The 23,433-nt window shown below is 38.7% G+C and overlaps 1 protein-coding gene across 2 annotated transcripts in view; it reads right to left on the bottom strand.

Moving 5' to 3' along the window:
• LOC134539837 (FERM domain-containing protein 5) overlaps positions 1-23,433 on the bottom strand; it is a 168,743-nt gene that overhangs the window by 17,728 nt on the left and 127,582 nt on the right. For both annotated transcript variants that reach the window (XM_063382137.1, XM_063382138.1), the window contains exons 2-7: positions 23,064-23,168; positions 14,311-14,353; positions 12,028-12,204; positions 10,625-10,836; positions 6,376-6,528; positions 341-429 (exon numbers count right to left, since the gene is read on the bottom strand). In XM_063382137.1, coding sequence (XP_063238207.1) covers positions 341-429; positions 6,376-6,528; positions 10,625-10,836; positions 12,028-12,204; positions 14,311-14,353; positions 23,064-23,168 — 779 coding nt within the window. The remainder of the gene's footprint in view (positions 1-340; positions 430-6,375; positions 6,529-10,624; positions 10,837-12,027; positions 12,205-14,310; positions 14,354-23,063; positions 23,169-23,433) is intronic.

Genomic DNA, 23,433 nt, shown 5'->3' with positions numbered 1-23,433 from the left:
GTTACAAAAAATCCATTTTCATCTAGTTTCAATAATCGTTAAACATGTCGTATCAGCTGTTATGTGTCGTGCTGCGCCGCCCCCAGCTACTTGGCACCCTGGGCGGTTGCCTAGTTCGCCTATATGGACGCGCCGGCCCTGCTTCTGATTCAAAGACAAGAAATGTGGTCACATTTAGCTCAAAAACATTGGATTGCTAAAAAAAAAAAAGATTACAAGCTAAAATAATAGTGTGAGAGCTTCAAATCGACATGATCCAAGTCTATGAAACGTGAACATTTCCTGTTCCCAACGGGTGGAACTAATTTTGCACCAAACCAGACACAGGTAAATTCCTTACGTGAAGAAGAGCATTTGTTCGATGGCGCACCGCCACACGTGCCGGCATGCCGCGCCGGTCGGACACTTGAACCCGACTGTGTGCTTTTTCTGTGGAAGAAGAGAAAAAAGACCGCTATAGATATTCACCAACCACAAATTGTAACTCAAAGAATCAAAATTAAACAAAAGTTATTAAAATGTTGCATGGCTGCCATGCATGTGGGAAGTGAAACATAATACTTAATAATACAGTACACTCCCTATTTAACGCGGTTGTCGGGGGACATAACTTTTACCCGCGTTGTTGCATAACCGCGATGTTTCGATGTGACCAAGGTCAAAAGGCATAAAACACCGCCTGTGTTCTAATAGGTCGGCAAGCACGCACAGTATAGACGGCCCGCCTTTGTGCGGACTTTGCATCCGCAGTTTTCACTAAACGCGGGTGAAAAAATAAAAATAATAAATTGTAAATATAAATATTAAATGTTGAATTTTATTTTTTATTTTTCCGCATGCCGCGCACAGTTTGTCGCACGGCCTACGAGCGCGCCACACGCCGCCATACACACGTGCGGCACACAAGCTGCTGCCAGTCTCGTGGTGTCAGCCACAGTATCTGCTTCGTCTGAGCGTCCGTAACAAAGTAAGTGCAGTGTGTGCGGTTACACACGATTTTGTGGTCAAAGTCTTCTAAATAGAAAGGCCATAGTAATACTTCAAACCGAATATGAATCGCAAAGTACCGAGTTTGATTGACAAAATAAAAATTCTAGATTTACGTACTTACAAATAGCGTGTCTTTTGCAGAAGTATGCAGCAGATACGTGAAAAACTATTCTAGCATTCGTACAATATAAAATAAAGAATCGTCTATCGTGTAAAGTGGTTAAACTTTGTTATCCATGCTTACAGTAAATTATAAATGGTCACATGTGGGATACAAAAATTGCGCCAAAATAATTTTAGCGCAATCAGTGGCGCCGTATTAAAAAGTCTGTTAAACGTTGTCTTTACTTATTCCATCAAACGCTTTGTCGAGTTGCTGAGTGTGTGTGGCTCGGATCGGCAAGTGTTATATTCCCCAGCCTCTGGTTAAAGGTCGGGAGGCCGCTACACATAAACATATCCGGGGCTTGTTTACTACCTCACGGCAAAAGTGGTACAGTATGGTTCACGTAAGTATTGGACCACTGGGAATTCCTCGGCAAAGATTAAAATTACGCTAGCTGATTTACTTTATTATTTAATGTTAAAACATTATACCAAAGTAAAAAGATGAACGTGTATAATACAACGAATAATATTACGTCTGTAGGTTCAAGTTGTAACAAAACATTTATATGTCTCCGCTTGTCAACACACGTGACCACGAGAAGTGTGCAGACGGAAATGAGTGAACTACTCAAGGTCACCAGACTTCCCCCCTTTCGGCTTAATCGCCCCTCTCATCACTGGCGCTTATATTCCACTCCTCCCGTCTACCGCTCTACCCGGGTGTCTTGGTCGCATATTCTCGGCTCGCCTCTCCCCTCCCAGCGCTTGCCGTCAACCAAACCTATCCAAAATCAATCCCCAGCCGAGTCACGCTGGATAATGTCGCTGGACGGTAGGCTTTATCGGGTCCCCTGTCCGATGCTTTATTTGTGGGTTAAAAAAAATGTTAAGAACTAATGTTTCAGAAAATAACACTGGTCTGGATTGGATCATAATTTGAAAACACTACAAGATAGAGGAATAATGTACGGAGATATCTTGTTTAGAATTTCACTGCGGACATTTTCTACGCCTAGGCTTTTTTCTGCCCGATGCTTAGTTTGTGAGTTACAACGCAAAATTATCCTAATCGGCTGTCAATCATTTATTCCATTATTATTACAGTAGAAACTCGTTAATCCGTGACGCGCTAATTCGGGAATCGGATAATCCGGGACGATTTAAAAGTGCAGAAAAAAAAGAGAAGTAAAAATTGTCAGCGCTTAAAATTAACGTCACGCGGGCCGGCGGCCGGCAAACACTGCAAGCCTTCGCATGGGCCGCCAAACTCTGCAACGCTGTTTGTACCGACCCTTTGTGTCGTCCCCCTTTCAGCTGTCACATTTGTCACTCTTTAAACTTGAGGGGGATGTCTTGACTTCTGCTTCCCGTCTCCCTTTGTTTGTTTCCACCCGCCAACGCACGGCAGGCGCCTGGCGAGTGACGTGTCTGGCTGGCATTCGGCTGGACGAAGTGGGAAGATTGAGAGGGGGGGGGGGGGGGGGGCTACCCAAAATTAATGTGTGCAAGTTCAGCACGATCTTATCTTTCTCTCTTCGGCTGTTGTAAATGACCGTGAACTAATGGCTAGGCAGTGCCGTATTTTTTTAAGCCGAGACTAATTCGAAGACGGTCTTTACCGTGAACGGATTATCCGGGTTTATTACTTTTTTTTTTACAGGATTTTAATTAGCCGGGCATCGGCGGGTCCCAATTAACACGAATAATGAGAGTTTACTATTTTTTATCCATCTGCTGCCATGGCGCAGTAAGCCTCGGTAGATGTTACGTCATATGACCTTGGCCTTAACCCAGCTGCACGCCGGTATCTGAGAAGCTTGACAAGACCTTCCGGGCTTTAATCGCTAGTCCGTGAAATTCAGTAATCCGTGATTATCTCGGTCCCGACCATCACGAATTAACGAGGTTCTACTGTGTTATTATTATTATTATTAATTTCTGATTGGGGGACATGGTTTGACCCGCGATATACCCGATTCCGCGATCTATCGGGGCGCGGTATACCGGGAGTTTACTGTATCTAAAAAAAATATCCAATAAATCACTTGAATGAAACCAAAAAATAGGGTATACAATGGAGGTTCATGATTGTAAAACAATACAAAATCTCCAAAGAGTCTTCAGCTGTCTGCCTTATTCATTATTATTACCCTTCTTTCTTCCCCTCTCTAACACTGAAGTTGCAGATCGTTATGCTCTGGTGAGTAATCGCCTCGACTTAAAACTACCGGATGTAAAAAAAAAAATTTAAATTCCAAATTTATATGCAGGTTATAGTGGTGGGTCCTCCTCCTAGAGTTAAGCAAGTGGGAAGCGAATTGGGGTTTTCTTGGGGGACTTCTGTTCCTCTCAATTCTGTGTTCCATTGTTTCTTCATGCAAAGGACACTTCACCTTGTTCACACCTGGGGTGAATGAACATGACATATCAGTCAAGAGTACGGCAGTTGGCTTCCGATGTGTGGACACTTCTGGTAGCATTTCACTACATGAACTTGAATGGATGCACGTTTTCCATTGCCTAACATTAATATAAAAAAAGTTTGACAGGATAATGCAAATGAATAAAAGCCCACAAGTTTGAGGTTTTTTTTTCTCCTATGGGTTTTTACTTATAAGTTATTATTTTACTCATGCTGAGCAGAGGAAATGCATTACCAATACCATTAAACTTAACAGAAGTATTTTCTTACTTATATTGTTTATCAGATTTACATGTTGTGTGCTAACTAACTCCTGATCAACAATTTTCTGTTAACTATATCCTTATTTAATGAGGAAAGAGAATTATATTTTGTCATGAAATGTTAACAAAAAAAATTAAATACAATGTGTAATGAATATAATATACCATTCTAACATTTTTCATTTGTTGTTGTTTTGTCACATGTTAAATACATGACTTTTAAAGATTTGTATGAACATAATTACAACTTATACTTATAGTGCCTTGTTTACAACTCATACAACTCACCGGCTTCTGCAGTTATTATGTGGACTGGTTTAAAGAAATACCCTAAAGATAGCGACTACAAAGCCAAATGAAACTGCAATAACTTCTTCAAACTTGGCACTGCTAAAAACCCTCAAGCCAAGCGGGTCAATTGTGTTGGAATAGTTGTAATATTTATTGTGGTCTACTATTTCCGAACTGGCACCTAGATAATACCCTGAAAGTTGACGTGAATAAATCCCTACAGTGGATCATTGACAGAATGCTTAGGTTGGAGAGACAGAAGCCCACGATAAAACCTAGCCTAGCAGCCGAAGGCAATGTTGCCACATTTACCACAATAAGAAAATCAAATTTTGATCCTTCCTGACTCAGACCGTCATGGTGGCATTGATGAACTATTAAAATTCACATTTAAAAAAACTGCCAGCATAAAATCATGATTTCAAAAAAAAGGTTAATTTTGTTTTCTTGCAAAAATTTGTTCTTTATCCAAAGAAAAACTGACATTATGGAAAAGCCCACCAGAGTTTCCAAGATTTAAAACACTAACTGAGAAAGATAAATAATTTGTATTGAGAATCAAGATTTGACGAAGGAACCCCCTAATACCCTATTTTAGGCTTTTTCAAACTACTGCTAAAATAACTAAAAAAAAAAGTTTCTAAATATTGTGTGCCATCAATGTGACGCTGTTCCTTTACCATGAAAAGTGTTGTCAGCTTGTCACTATAATCAGAATTTAAGTGTAAAGCAATGGAAACTATAAATCACATTATTAATAAATAGTGCCCTGCAATAAATTTTATAAGAATAAAAATAATGATTTTAACTACTCTTAAGTATTGTTGCTTGTACTCTCACAAATAAGGAAAACCATTGTTATTCTATTAATTTCCATTCTGATATGAATAATGAAGGGTAAGAAAAAAATATAGTTGATCATATATAACTTTCAGCAAAGAGTGGTGGCATAACAGTCTAGAAAAACTACAACTAATACAAACGGAACACAACTAAACACAGAAATAAAGTCATTTTTTAACAGTTACCTTTGTCCGAGGATCCTTCATGTATGCACAACAGATAATAAAACTTGTAACAATATAATAGCAGTTAGGTCCATACAAAATCACATAATAAAATTTCACACACGCAATTGAATCACTTAAGGCTTAATCTCACATGCAATGTTAGTTAATTCATTTTCTTGTCCTTGCTAAGTGTTGTCTGATAGCAAAAAAAAAGTCAAGCAAGTGTTCAGTATTTCAAACACCTGCGTCACAATTTCAAGCTCGCAAATAACATTTAGTATATCCACGGTGAAAACAATTTGCAACCAATCACCAAACACCCAAAAACCTATTGTGATAACTCTAGATACATACACACAAATAGCCCTTAGTTTTATTTATTTATTTAGTTCTATGAATGCTTCAAGTTATAGAACATGTGACTAGTATATACACAGATTACTATTTAAAAAATAAAACATGTTTTACTTGTATTTACATGTATTACTTATTACAGAAGAAAATAAAATATATTACATGAAACAGTGTGTACATAAGAATGATATTAAATTAAATCTTGGTCACATAAGGTAAATTTTAGTACATAAGACAGTTACAATAATAACCTTGGTTTATAAATATGTATATACATATAATATATTATATATAATCATATATATTAACAGTTTAACACATAAGAACTCAAATGTATTTATCCCTTTTTAACAAGAACCACACACTAATCCACATAAATTGATATTTTCATTTAATTTTTTTCTATAATTGAGTAAAAAATAGTTTGAATAAAAAGTTTATTATTGAATTATTTTTTATTGAATTTCTATATAATTATTGAATATTTCACTGTTTGTTTGTTCCACTATCGTGCAAAAACATGAAAACATTTGTGTTTAAAAGCTTATAATTAGACTTAAAAACTGGTATATATATTTTATCTCGCTACGATGACGGAAGCCGGAGATATAACAATAAAACCAAAAATTTTTTTTTCACGATCAGGTGAAATCAATATAAAGTGAGCTCCCATTTATACCAACACAAACTTCTACCAATACTTTTTCATAATCTAATTTATTTATTCTATCACAATCAATAACTACCTATTTAACGTTTGATAATAACTTTGTGTTACAGGATGTGTTAGTTAAAGAGAAAAAAAAAATAAATGTGTGATTATTTTCATGAGAACATGCAGTGTGCGTGTTTAATGAAATACCCAACATGGCATGTAAGAGTGAGCTTCAAGATGCTGTTCGAGAGCGCACGGGAACAAACTACGAAACAACGGTACCTCATTGTACGTCAAGTGGACGATGAACATCTTGCCCTCGTAGTTGATCTTCTGCACCTCGGGCCAGCGGAAGTGGTGGGTCTTGCGACTGCCCTGGAACGTCATGATGCCGCAGTGGTTGATCCCGAGGTACAGCTGGTTGCCCCTGTGGTCCTGGCAAGGTGCACACAACAACCCTTGTCATTCACGCGCGGCACAAACCCAGCACCGCGGTGCGACCGGTACACTGAAAAACTAAACATGTACCGAGCACACTACACTATAGTCATGGGCGTCGCAACCGGGGGGGACGGGGGGGGGGGGACGGGACACGTCCCCCCCCCCCCCAATAATAAAAGTCTTCAATTTCGTCCCCTCCAATAATATATTTAGTTTAGTGGTTATATTAAAAATATGATTTCTGTGATACAACCCATATGTTGCGCATGGTGCATTTAGTCCAATCGTGGTAATGTGAGCACTTTTTAATTCGATCTTCGTGTAAAATCAAAACCAGGTCCGATACCGAATACAGATATGTTAACTGTGTTTTTACAAATTTGTTCTCTGAAAATATTTTTTTAAAAAAATAAATTATATATTGCAACCAACTATAATTATTAGAATATTTAGGAAAGAAAAATGCCTAAAAACCACTGTTTTGCACCTTCAAACCCCAAATTCCCCCCCCCCCTCTTTTTTTCCAGGGGATGGATATTCCTCAACACTAAATCAATTGAAGTCCCCCCCAAAAAATATATCCTTGTGATGCCCATGATATAGTTCATTAAGGTGGTCTGGTGTTCCATCCCGTGCATGAAATGGCCTGCCCCTTGCCCATGATATCTAACCATTAGACAATACCACCATACAGTGGCGGTCGACATTTTGCAGGGCCGTAATATCTAACATTTCGGAGAGGGGCCCTTTCAAGGGGCTAGAGGTTAGCAATAGCCCCCAGAGAACAACTCTTTAAAACTAGGAGGTTATAAGTAGCATAAGGCGCCCATTAAAAAAAAAATGAATACAACAAATACTTTAGTTTAATATAGATGACATTTTTAAAAAATATTCAATTTAAAATGAAAATTATTTCTAATATACATACATATGAAATGAAAAAATTAATCATCTGTGCTATTTACTGATAATTTTAGCAGCAAGAAATTAAGTAAGCACAAAATAAGATTATAAATTGAATATTCAAAAGGACGTAACTCCAAAAAAGAAAATCTACCAATTACACTTTCGGGCATACAAACACATATTATATACATAAAATACAAATAAAATACCAATGGTTTTTTTTAGTAAAATTATAAACTTCAAAAATTAAAGCATATTTAAAAAATAAAAACAAAGGTTTTCCAAAGGGTATAAGTATCAAATTCAAAATATCATCCAGTGATGCAAACTTAGATTTCTCAAAAGGAAAAAAAGAACTTTCACAGTTTTTAGTTTAGAGCTAAACTTTCTAAGATAAAGGCATTTTTAGTTATTACATGCATAGTTATTCATAAGGTGCCTAAGGTGCCCAATGAAAAATGATGAAAAAAACCAACACTTTATTTTAATAACTAGATGTTTTACAACCTATGTAGCTGTATTTCAAATATTACTCTTTTTTTACCCTTCTACTTTCCATTTGATACACATATCTATGGAATAGACTAATATTTGTACTTCATGATAAGATTGTATCACAGATAAACATATCTCTTTGGCATTAAAGAGTCAGTTAGAAGCATAACTATATATTTATAGGATAATATTTTTAAACCAATCTGGAACTTAAATTATGACTATGGTTTTGCTAATTCATCTCAAAAGAAGTTTTGATATTCCTTGCTGATAAAGTATACACAGGCTAGTTTTATAAACGTAAACATTCAAATTACGGTGAAATTGTGTCATTATATGACAAAATAAAACCTTATAAGGTTTTTCTAAATCAAAATCAAGAAAACATAATGGAAACTGAGAGATTCAAACCAGCAATTTAAATGAAATGCTAATGAATGTAATGCTTCCTTTTTCCATTTACCAACAGAAAACTAGACAAAAAAAAAGAAAACGAAGATGGAAAGAGTTGGTGTGGGCCCCAGCGACTACCGGAACCCTCGGCGGTTGTCTGGCTTGCCCGGTCATGAAGCCATTCCTGCCGTCATGTTAATTTATTGGAATTGAGGAATCAAATTTCTGAAGATCAATAATTAAAAGATATAAAAAGAAATGATAAGATACTGCACAAGAACGATACCGTAGTACTTCAGAGGAGGTCAATTCCTACTATAATAACACCGAGTTTGAACCCCAATTACAAGAACACAATTATAAGCTCAGCTATATTCAAAAAATATAATTTAAAAAAATGTTATGAACAGGTTATATCTCCTAATTTAAGTATTTTAATAAAAGAGCATATATTTTTATCTTGGTAATTAGTCATACTAGTTACTAGTTTACAGGTTCGTTTTTAGTTGATATAAGCAACAACTAACTAGGTCGTACACGTATTGTTACAAACATATTTATTTACTTAGTGATTATTATCTCATAACGGTAAAAAAATAATGCAAATGTTCATTATCATAATGAAATGCTTGATATTATTCAACTAGAAAATAAACTTCAGTAAATTTATGGTAAAAAAATTTTGACCCAGTAACAAATGCAAGAGAGATATCACAATAAATTAACAGGAAATCTCTTAATGGCATGATAAAAATAACCAACATGGTGTGAAAGACAAAGACTTAAGCCCAAACAAAAATAATCACCTTTTATCATGTTAGAGCAGCAGCATTTACTGCTTCCTCGAACCTGCTAAGCTCACCACTGGAGATGTTAGTTTTCAAAAAAAATATATATATATTTTTGGGAAAATTCTCCAGTAATTTAGAGGAAAATTTTCTGCTACACTGGAAAACACTCCAACATTTATACTTTCATAAAAAAAAGCACATACAAATATTATCAACCGTTTTATACGAACATAACCAAATAAATCAAGTGAGTCATTAGGTGGTAAAGAAAGACAATAAGTACCATATACACATGAGCACACTCCAAAGTTCTACACATACATACTTTTTGACTTTAAAGTTTGTAATAGAGGATAAATGCAAAACACTATATATGCATACAGATTACAGCACAGAAAGATTTTACTATCATCTTAGTTTATCAACTTACTAGCTGCCCGAACCGGCTTCGCACGGCTATACTAATGGAAAAAAATTAAGCCACATCTCCCATTTACAGTAATGGTAAATAAAAAAAAATTCAGTGAAAATTCATTACAATGCTGTACAATGTACCGGAGAGAAAATGAATAGCACCGATGGTTTCCCGACTCGTGCACGCAACGTACAACTGATGTACCCGTACTTCGCTACGGCAGTCTACAGGCAGATCACTCTTGCACCGCTCATTATACATGCCCCTCCTTGTGGGTACGCCACTGCCGCGCGATGCCCGTTGCCATGGAGACGCAGAAGGCATGAACAATGCAAAATCCTGCTCTCATGCAGACAAAGTACCCACTGTTGCCTGGTTTTAACCACCCATGGGATCTAATTTTCGGAAAATGTCATCCTGCGTAACATAAGGAACATTACTGTGAAGTTTCAAGTCTGTAAAATATATATACTTGAAAAAAAGGGCAATAAAAACAAATTAAACACAGAGAGAGGAAAAAAGCAATAGTTTAGGTTTGCAATTTAAAGTGATAAAAAGTATTTAAATACTAATTGAACTCTTATGAGGGTACTGAATGCTTTGTTGTTAATATCACACGGGTGTTTTTCACTTGTATGGGAAAATTAAGAATGATAAGGCATCTAGTGCGTGGCAACAATGATAATAGGCAATAGGAAATACAAACTTCTAGCGCCTGTGGCATTGTCAACACACACTTCGTACGTGTACTGCATGTTGTATCTAACCCCCTCCAACGCATTTGATTCTAAATTGGACTTTTAGTAAGGATCCCTAATGTTATTGATAACATAATATAGCCTATAGCCTTCCTCGATAAATGTACTATCCAACACTGAAAGAATTTTTCAAATCGGACCAGTGGTTCCTGAGATTAGCGCGTTCAAACAAACAAACAAACAAACAAACAAACAAACTCTTCAGCTTTATAATATTAGTATAGATTTAAAAAAAAATGTAAATATATGTCAAAATTTGGGAAAAATTGAAATTTCTCATAAAAACACGTGGTAGTACTGCCGCCACCACGTGCTGACCGCTGACCGCTGACCTTGACGGGGTGCGGGTCGACGCCGTACGTGTCCAGCTGGCACGCCTTCTTCAGGAAGTTGGTCTCCGTCTGGGCGGGCGAGTGGCCCTTGAGCTGCGTGCGGTGGATCTCCATGATCTTCTCCTCGATCTCCGGCGTCTGGCGCAGCAGCAGCCGGAACTCCGACACGTAGTTGTCCGCGTGCTCGTCCGGGTCGTGGTCGCCGAGGTCCGCTGCCGGGGGGAGGAGGGGGGACACCGGGTCGTCACCACGACGCCGAACATACCACAACGTTGAACATGCAATAACGCCGAATACCAAATTGACCGCAACGCAACGCCGACAGCTAGAAAACTGCCGTGTACCACAACGCCGAAAAATGTCATTGCAGGACTGCCACAAAGGTTAGGTTAGGTTAGACTAGGTTAGGTTAGACTAGGTTAGGTTAGACTAGGTTAGGTTAGGCTAGGCTAGGCTAGGCTAGGCTAGGCTAGGTTAGTTAGGTTATATTACGCTAGGTTAGGTTAAGTTAGGTAAGGTTAGGTTTTGATTGTGGTATTTCGGCGTTAAGGTACATTTAAGAAACACACACAAATTCATTCAGTTGTTATTTCGGCGTTGTGGTACTCAGCAGTTTTCTAGCTGTCGGCGTCGTGGTCAATTTTGACATTCGGCGTTATGGCATTTCGGCGTTGTGGTAACGACCCGGCTGTGACTCATAAGATGATGACAAGGAACTAATAAGCCCATGGAGTTACGATCCGCTGGTCATTGCCGAAGCTCTAATACCTTCCCGATCTAAAAGAGGGAATGATCCCTAGCAGTTCTGTTTAATTTATATAGCTCTGGAATGTAAAAAAAAAAAAAACGAACTGGAATTTTTCCCACTCTACCCTGATAGGGCGCACATGTGGGAGGGAATGAGAATGCCGACCATAGGTCGAAACTATCTGCCGACAGATGGCATGCTGTGATGTAGTTATGCAGTTTACGCTCACTTTTTTACCTCACCATCGTCATGATGATATGCCCAAAACATCGAAGAAATGATGCCTGAACACGCCTGAAGATGGTTAATAAGCATGAATTAGAACTTCTGTCGTTAAACAGTGACCTTCAGAAAGTACACAGTACTTTAAAACTGTTTTCACAATGAAAACACTCTACACTTGGAAAAAGGTTTTTTTTTGTGTCCTTAAAGCATTGGACAGACCATAAAATGGACAAATTGTGGCTTCAAGCAGTGTTCATACACATGACCTTGCATTAGCCAAATATTTACACAATGTGGAGGCGATTATGTAACATAAACATGGCGGCGGTGATCTCAAGAGGTCAGAGTGATGATGAACGATATCATTTGTTGAGGTCAATATTCCAAACTCTACGCGACTAAAGGTCAACGTGGAAGGACGAGGAGCTACCTTGTATGACGTAGGCGGCCAGCAGGGCGCCTTCAGTCGGGGTGCAGTACAGTCGCCCGTGCAAGAGGTCCCTCTTCAGCTGAAGGTAGATCTGGTAGCGAGTGATCTCTTCCTTCAGGCGGAACGGGTCGGGCGGGTAGAACTTTACCCGAAAACTGAACAGGACGGGATCCATATCTGTGGGTAACAAGTCCTTGCCTTAAAAAAATGTTAACCTTTTATTTTCAACTACCGTCAGTTGGGGTAACATTGGCCCTTTGAGGGTAACTTTGGCCCAAGACAAAAAAAAATTTTAAACCATGTTACAACTCTTCAAAATATTTATTAGATGTGATGATACATATGTTACATATGTATCATCACATCTAATAAATATTTGGAGAGTTGTAACATGATGTTAACATTTTTTTTGTCTTGGGCCAAAGTTACCCTCAAAGGGCCAATGTTACCCCAACTGACGGTACTCAAATAGTTACAGGCCTCAATACAATAATGCACTGTGTACAATCATCACAGTAATATTACGGGCTTCACAACTAGGAACTCGCCTCTAACAAACGAACGATTCTTCGGACAGACAGGCGAAATCTTGGTTTCAATAGTTTTAAGGCCATTACAATCGTTTAGTGTGTAGTATTACAAATTTTTCCTTCGTAAAGGCAGAGATCACATGTTACAATAAGACTATTACAGTTGTTGCCATTCCCAAAAATGAATTCAATTCCAAACGCCAATGACTTCACAGTGGAAACTACGCAACATCAGTTACTACACTGGTCAAAATAATTAGCGGATACGACACACACACACACAATTTGGGGAACCCCGCAGCAGCATGAGCTACAATCAGCTTCTAATCCAATTCAGCACATTTGGGATGCATTAGGACGGCAATGGCAGCTAGACCAGCACCTCCCACAACTTGTGCAGAGCTCACGGCAGAGCGGCAAATTATCCTCCAACAGATTACTGATCATCTCACCAAGTCCATGCCACACAGGAGTGCAGCAGTATAGGCTGTTCGGGGAGACCATGCACCATGCTAGAGAACTGTTTATGTAGTTTTCATGTCTCAAGTCAATAACGAGAATATAATTCTGTATCTGTCAGCATATTGTACCGTAACTAGTCCCTTTAAAAGATGTGGTATTAAGCCTCTAATATTTTTATTCTGATTCCTTAATTACTATCAGACATTCTATTAAAATATATAATATGCTTAAATAAAGTCAAATATCAAACTATAAATTATAAAATACAGGTTATGGCCTAAAAACTATTGAAACCTAGATGATACCAGTAGGGAGAGCACATCAATTCTGACTCACTTTATGGCCGTAACTGTAGGTAGTAAAGGTGCTCTGCACATATCACATAACTCATAAGCTTTCCAAAGAATTTTATTAGCAATTGACTTGTAATTTTCGTCCTATAAGGGTAAACAGACAATTTGAACATAATTTCGGACATTAACTAGATCTCCCCTCCTTTTTAGGCCCTATTTACCAACCTCCCCCTCCCCCATGAGTGATTTGGCTCTCGGGCCGCGGGTTGCCGACAGAAGTGAGTCAGAACTGATGTGCTCTCTCTACTGACATCTTTCCTTTCCTATGTCATACAGTAAAGATAACTGGATCTTCATACAAACTACGCCGGTCACAGCATTCTGAGTTCTGCGTTCCGCTGTGAAAAATGTAAGCGTACACGTAGGTGGAAGAAGTGTGTTTTTTCTGTAGGCTTCAAACAGTTCTTGAAAAGTTTTGTTACCTTACGCTCTATTCCTGTGAGCTAGTAATGTTCAAATAAAGTTAACCGTGTCCGTCAATTTGCGAACATATCCGTAAACTTGCAAAGGTCTTTGGGTAATTTGTAACCAGCTTCCGTCAATTTCAGGTGAGAAATTAACGGAGTAGAACAAACGTATTCAAAACTTAAATAACTTGCAGAAATTCTAGGACTAAAGAAAAAGTGATGGGATAGGGCCTACTCTTTAGGTTTGGCTGTGCTCATAAACTTGAGTTATGCTAGGGTGTTGGGACGAAATCCAAGACCCTTGCTACATTCACGTGACGAGTTCTCACAGGAAACTTTGTTCCAACAGAAAAGTTACAAAATGTAGGTAATATACATTGAAAAATACATCAAATGCATCTGCTCATTATTTCGCCAGTAAAACTAAAACGTAAACCTTTCAAGGCTTAAAAAAAAAACTATTTCTTTAATAGAAACATATGGAATACAAAACAAAAAATCAACAAAGAATTACTGAAAAAGTAAACTTACCTTTCACTTGCTTTATTATTGTTTTGGCAGGATCCAGCCAATGCTGTGAAAACAGAAAACTAGAATTATCACAAACACTAAACGAGCAACAAGAATTTTTTTTTTATCTCATTGCACTGAATTACCACATAAAAATTTACTACATAAATCCAAGAATCTTCCGACTTAATAATTTATTCAAAACTATTTTAATGACACAGATCGCAAAGTAACAACTAGGAAACACATCCTTTTTGTGCGAAATGTTTTAAAAAAATTCTAAGCAAATAAATTTCAGACTACACAAATATTTTTATATACGATGAACCGACTTTAACATACATTTAAATACTATGTGATGCCATGCGCTTCAATCAAGATAATTACTTGCTTAAATATACTTCATACCAAGGTTCATTCGTCGTTTGGATGTAATTTCTGATTGGTTGATCGTCACAAAAAAAAAAATTACCACCCGTTCGTCGGTCTCAAAGTAATTGAATTATTTCCCTGAAGTTGTGGGTTGGAGTTCCACACTGGGCATGGGCGTGTCTGGGATCAGTTAGTTCGTAAGCAGAACACTTGAAAATCCATAAAAAAAAGGAAAATAAAAATACCATGGAACTCTTTCCAAACGAACAGCGACTGACTGTGTTATAGTAAAGCTTTGATTACATCATTTATTTTTATTTTATTTTTATGTCTCGTCGACAGTGTCGTCATTAGATAAATGTATAACGCACAGTTCAAGTAAGTTGGAGAAGTAATCGACCAAAGCATAGTGTAAGGAAAAAATAAAAACAGCGTTCGCCTGCGAGTGATCTCGGGGAAAACCAACGGGGAAAACCAACGGGGAAAACAACGGGAAAAACCGAGCCCTGGGTAGCACATCCCGGGATCTACCATTTACATCCAAAATTTAATTACACCACTGGTCAGCAAAAGGATAAAAGACTTCGTTACGCTAAGTAAGGCCTGTGACGCATCGCGCGCGGTGGAGGGGGAGACGCCGCCATTTTGAAGTCATTTTTCTGCGTTTCGAGATTTTCATTTAGTATAACTGTTGACTCGGAGAAGCTACGACATTCGTTTGAGTTTCAATCGTCATCTCTCGTCAAAATCTATCGGTTGCATATATAAAACATTAGTGTAAATTAGTTACAGTGAATATATATGTTAAAATAAAAAAATAGAGTATTTTGTATTTTGTATAGAAAATATTACCTGTTACGTACACGTTTTCACGTACAACACACGGTCGTGTCCATGACGCAGCCACACCCCATTTGTAGATGTGAAACATTCTACGCACGGATTTGTAAACGGTAAAGGGACGTGCAGGGAGGCTTTATCTTTAATATTCCAGCATAAAAAGTATTGTCACTGCTTACAAGTTCCACAGGCGTGTGTTGCGCGAGCCAAATGTCGCCCTTAGCGACCCCGCGCTCTTGGGAGCTCGTACGACCGACCAGAATGGACGCATGAATCAGGATACAATGACTAGTTGTTAATTTACCATTCCAAACACACCATCGGCAGTGGTTGGTCTGTTATGGACAATCTCCTACTATTTATGTTTTAAAAAGGGCGAATGAGAACTGAAGTGAAGCGTAAAAAAAATAATCAAGTCGGCAAATAAAAAAAAAACCAATGGATATTCCAGGTTCGTGACTCCCAGAACTGTAACTTTCATATTTCGGAATTTTTTTGTGATTTTTCGTGATCAGCCGTTCAGTTTTGTTACCTTTAGGTGACATTTTTGTGATTTTAAACAACATTTCAGACATACGGCACCGCTGGTTAACACACTGTCATGTCACAGAGAACACCTGACAAACGGCACAGAATCACAGAAAACAAGCCGAAACCAGCCGGTGTCAAATGCTAAATGTGTAGACAGCACAGGTAAATTCTGATGGGAAGAATAATCAGCATTAACAGTATCACAGCACAGAGGAACACAGTGGTCTGACAGCGACGGGACAGTTGCAAGAAAAACTGTCGTTCGTGTTGTCCAAGGTGTTCGTCTGTGCTGTGATATTGTTCTAATTTTTTTTTTCTTCCCTTTGTTCATTCTTCAGTTCTTCTCTATGACACACAGCAGACTAGCAAAGACGCGCGTCCAAAATATATATAATATTTATAATGTTCGCAGGCTTTCACGGCCATTCTCTGAAGTAGCTTGGCTTCCGGGTTGTAGCCGTGTCCTGGGCGAACAATTCACCGACGTTTCGGTCGACATTGCAGTCGCCATCATCAGGGAGCAGTTACCTACTGAGAGTTCTTACAAGTCATCCTGACTTTATAAATATCTCGCCTGAGGGGAAGGTGCTTCCTGATTGGCTGCAGCTGTGGGCCAGTCAGAGCCTTCCTTTCTTCTGGTTGGCTGGGCTGTATTGCCAATCAGGGGGCGATCTGTCTGAAGTTGGATGTGGAGCTATATTTGTATATATATATATATTTAAATTGCAATGATCATTCGAATTAGGTACACGTAACTTTTATAGCATTACACAACCTACCAGCGCACACACAGGCCCGTGTGCCAAACCCATCCCACAAGACACGCACCCCCTGCCGTCGATTCAAATGATTCTTCACCGGTGTGGGGGTGCACCTGAATTACTATGCACTCAGCGAGTTGTAGAAACTCCGGTTTCTGGCCTCGCCCACGCTTACTGCCCCCGGATGGCAATGTGATGAATCGGCAGCGGCGGCGATCATTCGAAGAAGGTGCAGACGTGCTGGTTGTTATCTCAGTCGAACTCGGGTACAGTCGTGGACGGAGATGTTTCGGGTGAGCCGGGGTGAGCCGCGCCCATAGCCTCACGAGAGACCTAGACCGCGGCCTGGCCGGTACAGAAGGCCGCGGTGAGCCGGAGAAACCAACTCCAGCTTCCCGCTTCCTTCGTCGGCGGGCGAGCGGGACTCTGAATAATTAACGAACCCGAGAGACGAGAAGGAAAAAAAGAAGACTCAAGGAGACGAAGAGGACTGGGGGGGGGGCCCCCTCACGGACCCGAAGAAGACCAGAAGCACCGAAGAAGAGGAGGGGGGAAACCTCCTGCGGACTGGCGAGACGGCAAAATCATCTGGTAAAAGGAGGAGGAAGGGGGGAAAAGGAGGTAAATTGACACTGAAGAAGAGCAGACGAGGGTGAAAAAAACCGAGGAGGTGAAACCACACACCCTCTGAACTCCCTCTCCACAGCACTCTTGCGAACAGCTGGGGTAGTCCATCGTATATAAGCTGCCTTCTACAGAGCCGCAGCCAAACCGGGGTACAATCCGTGTCCCCATTCGGTTAGTGTGGTTCATTATTCAAACAAACCAGCTTGAATATATCTATTTGAATGCCAACTTACCTTTAAATTGACCTAACAGTTAATAAGAGGTTTTGGAGCACTAGGTCACATCCACCTAAATAAAATAAGAATTTTAAATGACCAGATGATCGATTCAGGATCGTTTTGTACTTTCCTTACAAGTGAATTGACAGGCCTTGCAAGGTATCTCGAGCAGCATTCTCGACTGTATTATTTTTGACACGTAGTTAACGGTAACCCATTACCGCTATACATTCTATTATTTGTTCTGAGGAATACGATTTTCCTTCCATTCACCTTGAGCACCACTGACGTAAAATGGCTTCCTTTGAGATTTCGGAAACGACATTCACGCGCTAATATGTGCAGAGAACATAAAGCCGAGGACAGCGAAACTATAACATCAGCTGCCGTGCTAATTAAAAAAAACCGTAAAAATGGACAGGAACGATAATGTGCTGAATGTAATAATTAAAGTGCCAAGAAAGAGCAAATGCATAGGTTAAAAAACCAAAACACTACACTTGAAGAGTACCCCTACTAACCTGCCTCTGAGAGGTAGGCAGCTCTACACATGCGTGTGCTGCAGACTGCCTACACGACAGAAACAAGGAGGATTTCTTCCAACGACCAACAGGTTCCAGAATTCAGTTCCCGTCAAAATTCGAGGGAAAGTCACTAATTATAAGTCATTTTTTTTTATGATTTGAAAGTAGCAGCAAGTTATTTCCAAGAATGTGAACAGATGGCTGTCTCGTCTAGTTTCAAAACAGCGATGGTGCTCGATGGTTGTACGATGACGTAGCTAGTATCCGGACACGGATAAAACAATGAAACGAATATTAGCAGGGAGTAAGCTGGGAAATAAAAATTATTTATATTTTGTGACTTAATAACCTTCTCCCGTAGTTTTTATCGCAACACCAATTCACCTCTAGAAATTATGTGGCGACAAAACATTTCAAACACCTAAATAAATAATTCAAATGGAAACACAACATATATTTTTTATTCCAATAAAAATATTTTTTGCATATTTTATGTAGTAACAATGTTAAGATAAGTTTATAATATTAATATGTAATTATTATATTATAATACATAAAATTGCGAAACAATTTTTTTTTCATAGCCAGAAATTATGATGTCGACTGAAGTGTACACAACGACTCACAATTCTAGGTCAGAAAATTCTCACGTGTGTCCGACACACAAGTGTAAACTTGAATGGTTAAATAAAATGATAAAATCGCTCCTGGATGGTGAACTAAGAGCTCGATTCCCGGTCGGGTACAGGCACGGACGGCATGGTGTTCCCCTCCACCATAACACTGCGGATGGCACTGGCGAACCACTGCAGAATCTCCTCGCCTAGTTAGCCTAGGTCAGGCCCTGGTCACCTCTACCGTGGTGTGATTGGCTGCGGTGTTTAAGGGGAAACAGGCCTCACCATCATGCAGTCTCAAATATTTTTATGTGCCGCTTGCATTAAAGCTTCCGTGCTTATTTTTTTTTTTTTTTTTTTTTTTTGGTTTCGACACGACACAGGACTTAGCTTTGGCCACTCAAGTCGACACTTGTGAACTGGTGTTGTTATCACGACAGTTGTAGTTGCCCGTGTGCAATAAAAAAAAGTTATTTCCTCGCGGTGCTTATAGACTAGAGCTTGTTAGTGAATATGTGGTTGCAAAAAGGTGTAGAAGGTCTGGGAGAGAAATATATGCCTTGTAATGCAAAAAAAAAAAAAAAAAAGATAAAGAGATCAAAATTAGAATTATGGGAAAGTCTGTAAAGTCAGTTTACGGACGATAGTTTAACGTGACAACGTCATAACAACACATTGATGAAATGATTTCATACTTTTATGAATAAAATTGAATCATTTTTATTGAATTATCACTATTTTGTATGGATACAAAGAAGGAGTGAAATGAAATCTACAATTTAATTTATAAATTTACTTTTATTTGCACTCATTAATTCAAATATGTTTATTACTTTAACGAAGAGATTATTTTAACTATAACTTTTATACAATACATGTTTGCTATTTAACTTCTTCCAATCTGTGTTATTCTGTTAAGGCTAGGACGATGATAGGAAAAGTAGGAAACGAATGTGAGTGATTCAAGTTTAATGTGCCTCGAAAAAGTCAAATCGATGGTTGTTCCAATAGAGTGGAAGAGAGATAGATGCGGCGCAATCGTACAATGAGCGTAACGGGACACAGCGTAACGGGACAATGAGTCATCCTTTTTCGTGCGTGCAGCCGGCGTTCATCGATTTATTAGACGTTGTCACGTCAAAAACATCCAAGGCCCAATACCCCCTAAGGGGAGTGTACGAACTCTAATAGCGAGATAGTGCTAAGAGCTACTCTGGTATTCGCATCACACGCCTATTCGGCTATCCGCGCCAGACACCGAACTGGCGCCCAATCTTCTCGTCGTATACAGGACAACTATGAAATTTTACCGGTGAACGTAACATCATATGGCGGAGAAATGAAGATAAAGGAGTAATGCAAGTTCCTTGAGTGTTTTCAAGAATCTGTACAGATTTGTTTTATGCAAAAAAAAAAAAAAAAAAAAAACATTACTCTGAAATTACGCCTTATAGCCATTTTAACTCTTATAAAAATATAGTTAAAATTAATCTGAAAACAAAACAACTTATCATACCTCAAAAAATTGTTAAATGCTTTTCGTAAACAGACCCTACTCGAATATCTTGAGTAGTTTTCAAATCGCGTTGTTTTTTCTGAAGATCTGCACACCGTGTGTGTGCCCGGGTAGGCGGGGCCCTTGTACTACCAAAGTAGTTATGACTTTTTTGATTCAACCTTGTTATTTCCATCCCGTGCAGTAAATGTTGGTCGTATCAAAATTTATTTTAATCAAAATACTATATATATATATATATATATATATATATATATATATATATATATATATATATATATAGGCAGTTATATAGTCTATAAAATGTGATATATTTAGTATATTTAAAAATATTGTTTAAAATAAATTTTGATGCGACCAACAATTACTGCAAGGGGTGAAGATAACAACCATTATATATATTACACAACAGTAGTTTAATACAACAAAACTGTCGTTTTAACAGCCTTGTGTATGCTGTTCATGGAAGCAATGGCTCTGGAGGTTATATTTGACGCTGCAAGGGCGTGGACCCAACCAACCCCGCCCTTTTTTTTTCCTCCGCCTTTCCATTGGCCGAGAACACGCACGAGCATAGTTAACGAGACAACAGTCGACCCAGAAAAAAAAAGTAAAAGAACGGGCGTGTTATTTGATGCCTGATCTCAGATTCGGACCACAACTGAAGTATTCCAACCACAAGCACAAACAATATTACTGAATATGATGAAAATAAAATGCGTAACTAACGGTTTCAGCGAAAAGAATCTGAACAGGAAGCATTTCTTTGTGGTTAAGAAATCAAAGTCGGTAGTGTTTCGATGAAGATTTGTTCGTTTTAGTTATTTACTTAGTACATTTCCCGCGCACGTACTCATAAGAAAAGGCGTCCAGCACATATAACAAACAGAACTCACTGACTCTTTCCTGACTTATCCAGGTATTAAATTTTTGACGTGACAACGTCTAATTAATCGATGAACGCAGGCTGCAAGGTGTCCCGTTACGCACATTGTCCCGTAACGCTGTGTCCCGTTACGCTCATTGTACGCTTGCACCGCATCTATCTCTCTTCCACTCGATTGGAACAACCATCGATTTGATTTTTGACGTGACAACGTCTATTAAATCGATGAACGCCGGCTGCACGCACGAAAAGGTGTCCCGTTACGCACATTGTCCCGTTACGCGGTGTCCCGTAACGCTCATTGTACGCTTGCGCCGAATCTATCTCTCTTCCACTCGATTGGAACAACCATCGATTTGACTTTTTCGAGGCACATTAAACTTGAAACACTCCCATTCGTTTCCTACTTTTCTTATCATCGTCCTATCCTTAACAGAATAACACAGATTGGAAGAAGTTAAATAGCAAACATGTATAAAAGTTATAGCTAGTTCAAATAATCTCTTCGTTAAAGTAATAAACATATTTGAATTAATGAGTGCAAATAAAAGTAAATTTATCAATTAAATTGTGGATTTAATTTCAGTCCTCCTTTGTATCCATACAAAATAGTGATAATTCAATAAAAATTATTCAATTTTATTCATAAAAGTATGCAATAATTTCATCAATGTTTTGTTATGACGTTGTCACGTTAAACTATCGTCCGTAAACCGACTTTACAGACAACCAATTTTTTTTTCTGCTGACCAAAACACGGAAACTACGTTTGATTTGCGTCACGAAATGTAAGTAGTTGAAAACACAATTTGAATATTTTTTTTCACATCATTCGGCATTATTTAAAGAATACTACGTTGAATTTTGTGTACGATTTTCCTATTATAAGTGTATTTGCAACATGAGAACACATGTCTGCTAGTTACCGAGGTTAGATGTTACACATCTCTGGCGAGGACTGAAAGACCCGCTCATATTTATTTTGGGAAAATTTCGAAAGAAAAAAAAAACTCCCACTGCAGTCGTTTTCATGGTGCTACTTTCGGCCAATTTCTATCTAGTTTTTCGTTTCATGGTTCCTAGACCTCCAACCCATCGTCAAATCAAACTTTGTGTGTGTGTGTGTGTGTGTGTGTGTGTGTGTGTACATATTTTTGTATCCACGATAACTGATGTAATTTTAGAAAATTACTTACAGACGGTACACAAAATATAGAGAAATGAGAACGAGAATATTTCGGTAGAGTTCTTTAATACGCAAAATTGGACGATGGAGGTCTAGAAATGGGGAATGTTTTTTATATATTTTTTTTAACTTAATGTAAATACAACACCCTTAATATGAAAAATAATATTTCATCTATTCAAGTTGTTACTCATTTTAAGAGTATTGCTGAAAACGTTTGCAGACTAATCTTAAGACATGGAGTAAAAAAAAAAAAATTGGGTCGAAGGACAAATAATATATTCTTAACAACCTTTACAGAAACAGTATCAAACAAGTTAAAAAAAAATATTTTTGCCTATAAACTACTCGGAAATAATAGTAAAAAAATATATACTTTTATATTTCTGGATGACAAGAAAATATTTGAGCCCAGTAAATTCCACAGGATTTCCTTGTAAATCTTACGTAAAAGGAGGGGAAAAAAAAGGGGGGGGAATGGACACCTCGCTCGTTAAAAGAGAAACTTTACTCTTCAATAATCCACATGAACGATAAAACCACAACAATGAAATTGCACAGTCGAGGTTCACAACTGCAACAAACATGCCGCAAGAGTCTCGCAGCCGTCACGAGCGTAGCAGTGCGACCTCGACTCACCCTGCCATGCCGGCGGGGCAGAGGGAGTGCGACTCAGGGCGACTCATGGCGACTCACCCTCTGGCGGGTGTAGTCCACATAGCGCAGCCCGAAGTAGTCCCTCTCGACCAGGTTCAGCTGCTTGCACACGTGCTCCAAGAGGTACTTGCCCTTGTGGTGGGGCTGCAACAAGCGACACCAGTGCGGCCGTCAAACAATGTCCCGGTCAAAAAAAAAAACAATTCAATAAAATAAACTGTAAGCCTTGTAACATTGTTGGTTCTGGGTCACAATTAATAGGGACCGGAAAAATTCGCGGGTTCAATGACCTGTAGGCTGAACTCCATAGTTCTACGTACACTCGGTCAAATGCCACCCACTGATTGGCTGCTGTCTTGTGAGACGTTCCAGCGTAGCAGCCTGTGATTCGATACAGCTTTGGTTGGGT

This window comes from Bacillus rossius, chromosome 16 (assembly GCF_032445375.1).
Source record: "Bacillus rossius redtenbacheri isolate Brsri chromosome 16, Brsri_v3, whole genome shotgun sequence".
Lineage (NCBI taxonomy): Eukaryota > Metazoa > Arthropoda > Insecta > Phasmatodea > Bacillidae > Bacillus > Bacillus rossius.
The sequence above is the reverse complement of the archived record's forward strand: the minus strand, read 5'-3'. Positions and strand labels throughout refer to the sequence as shown.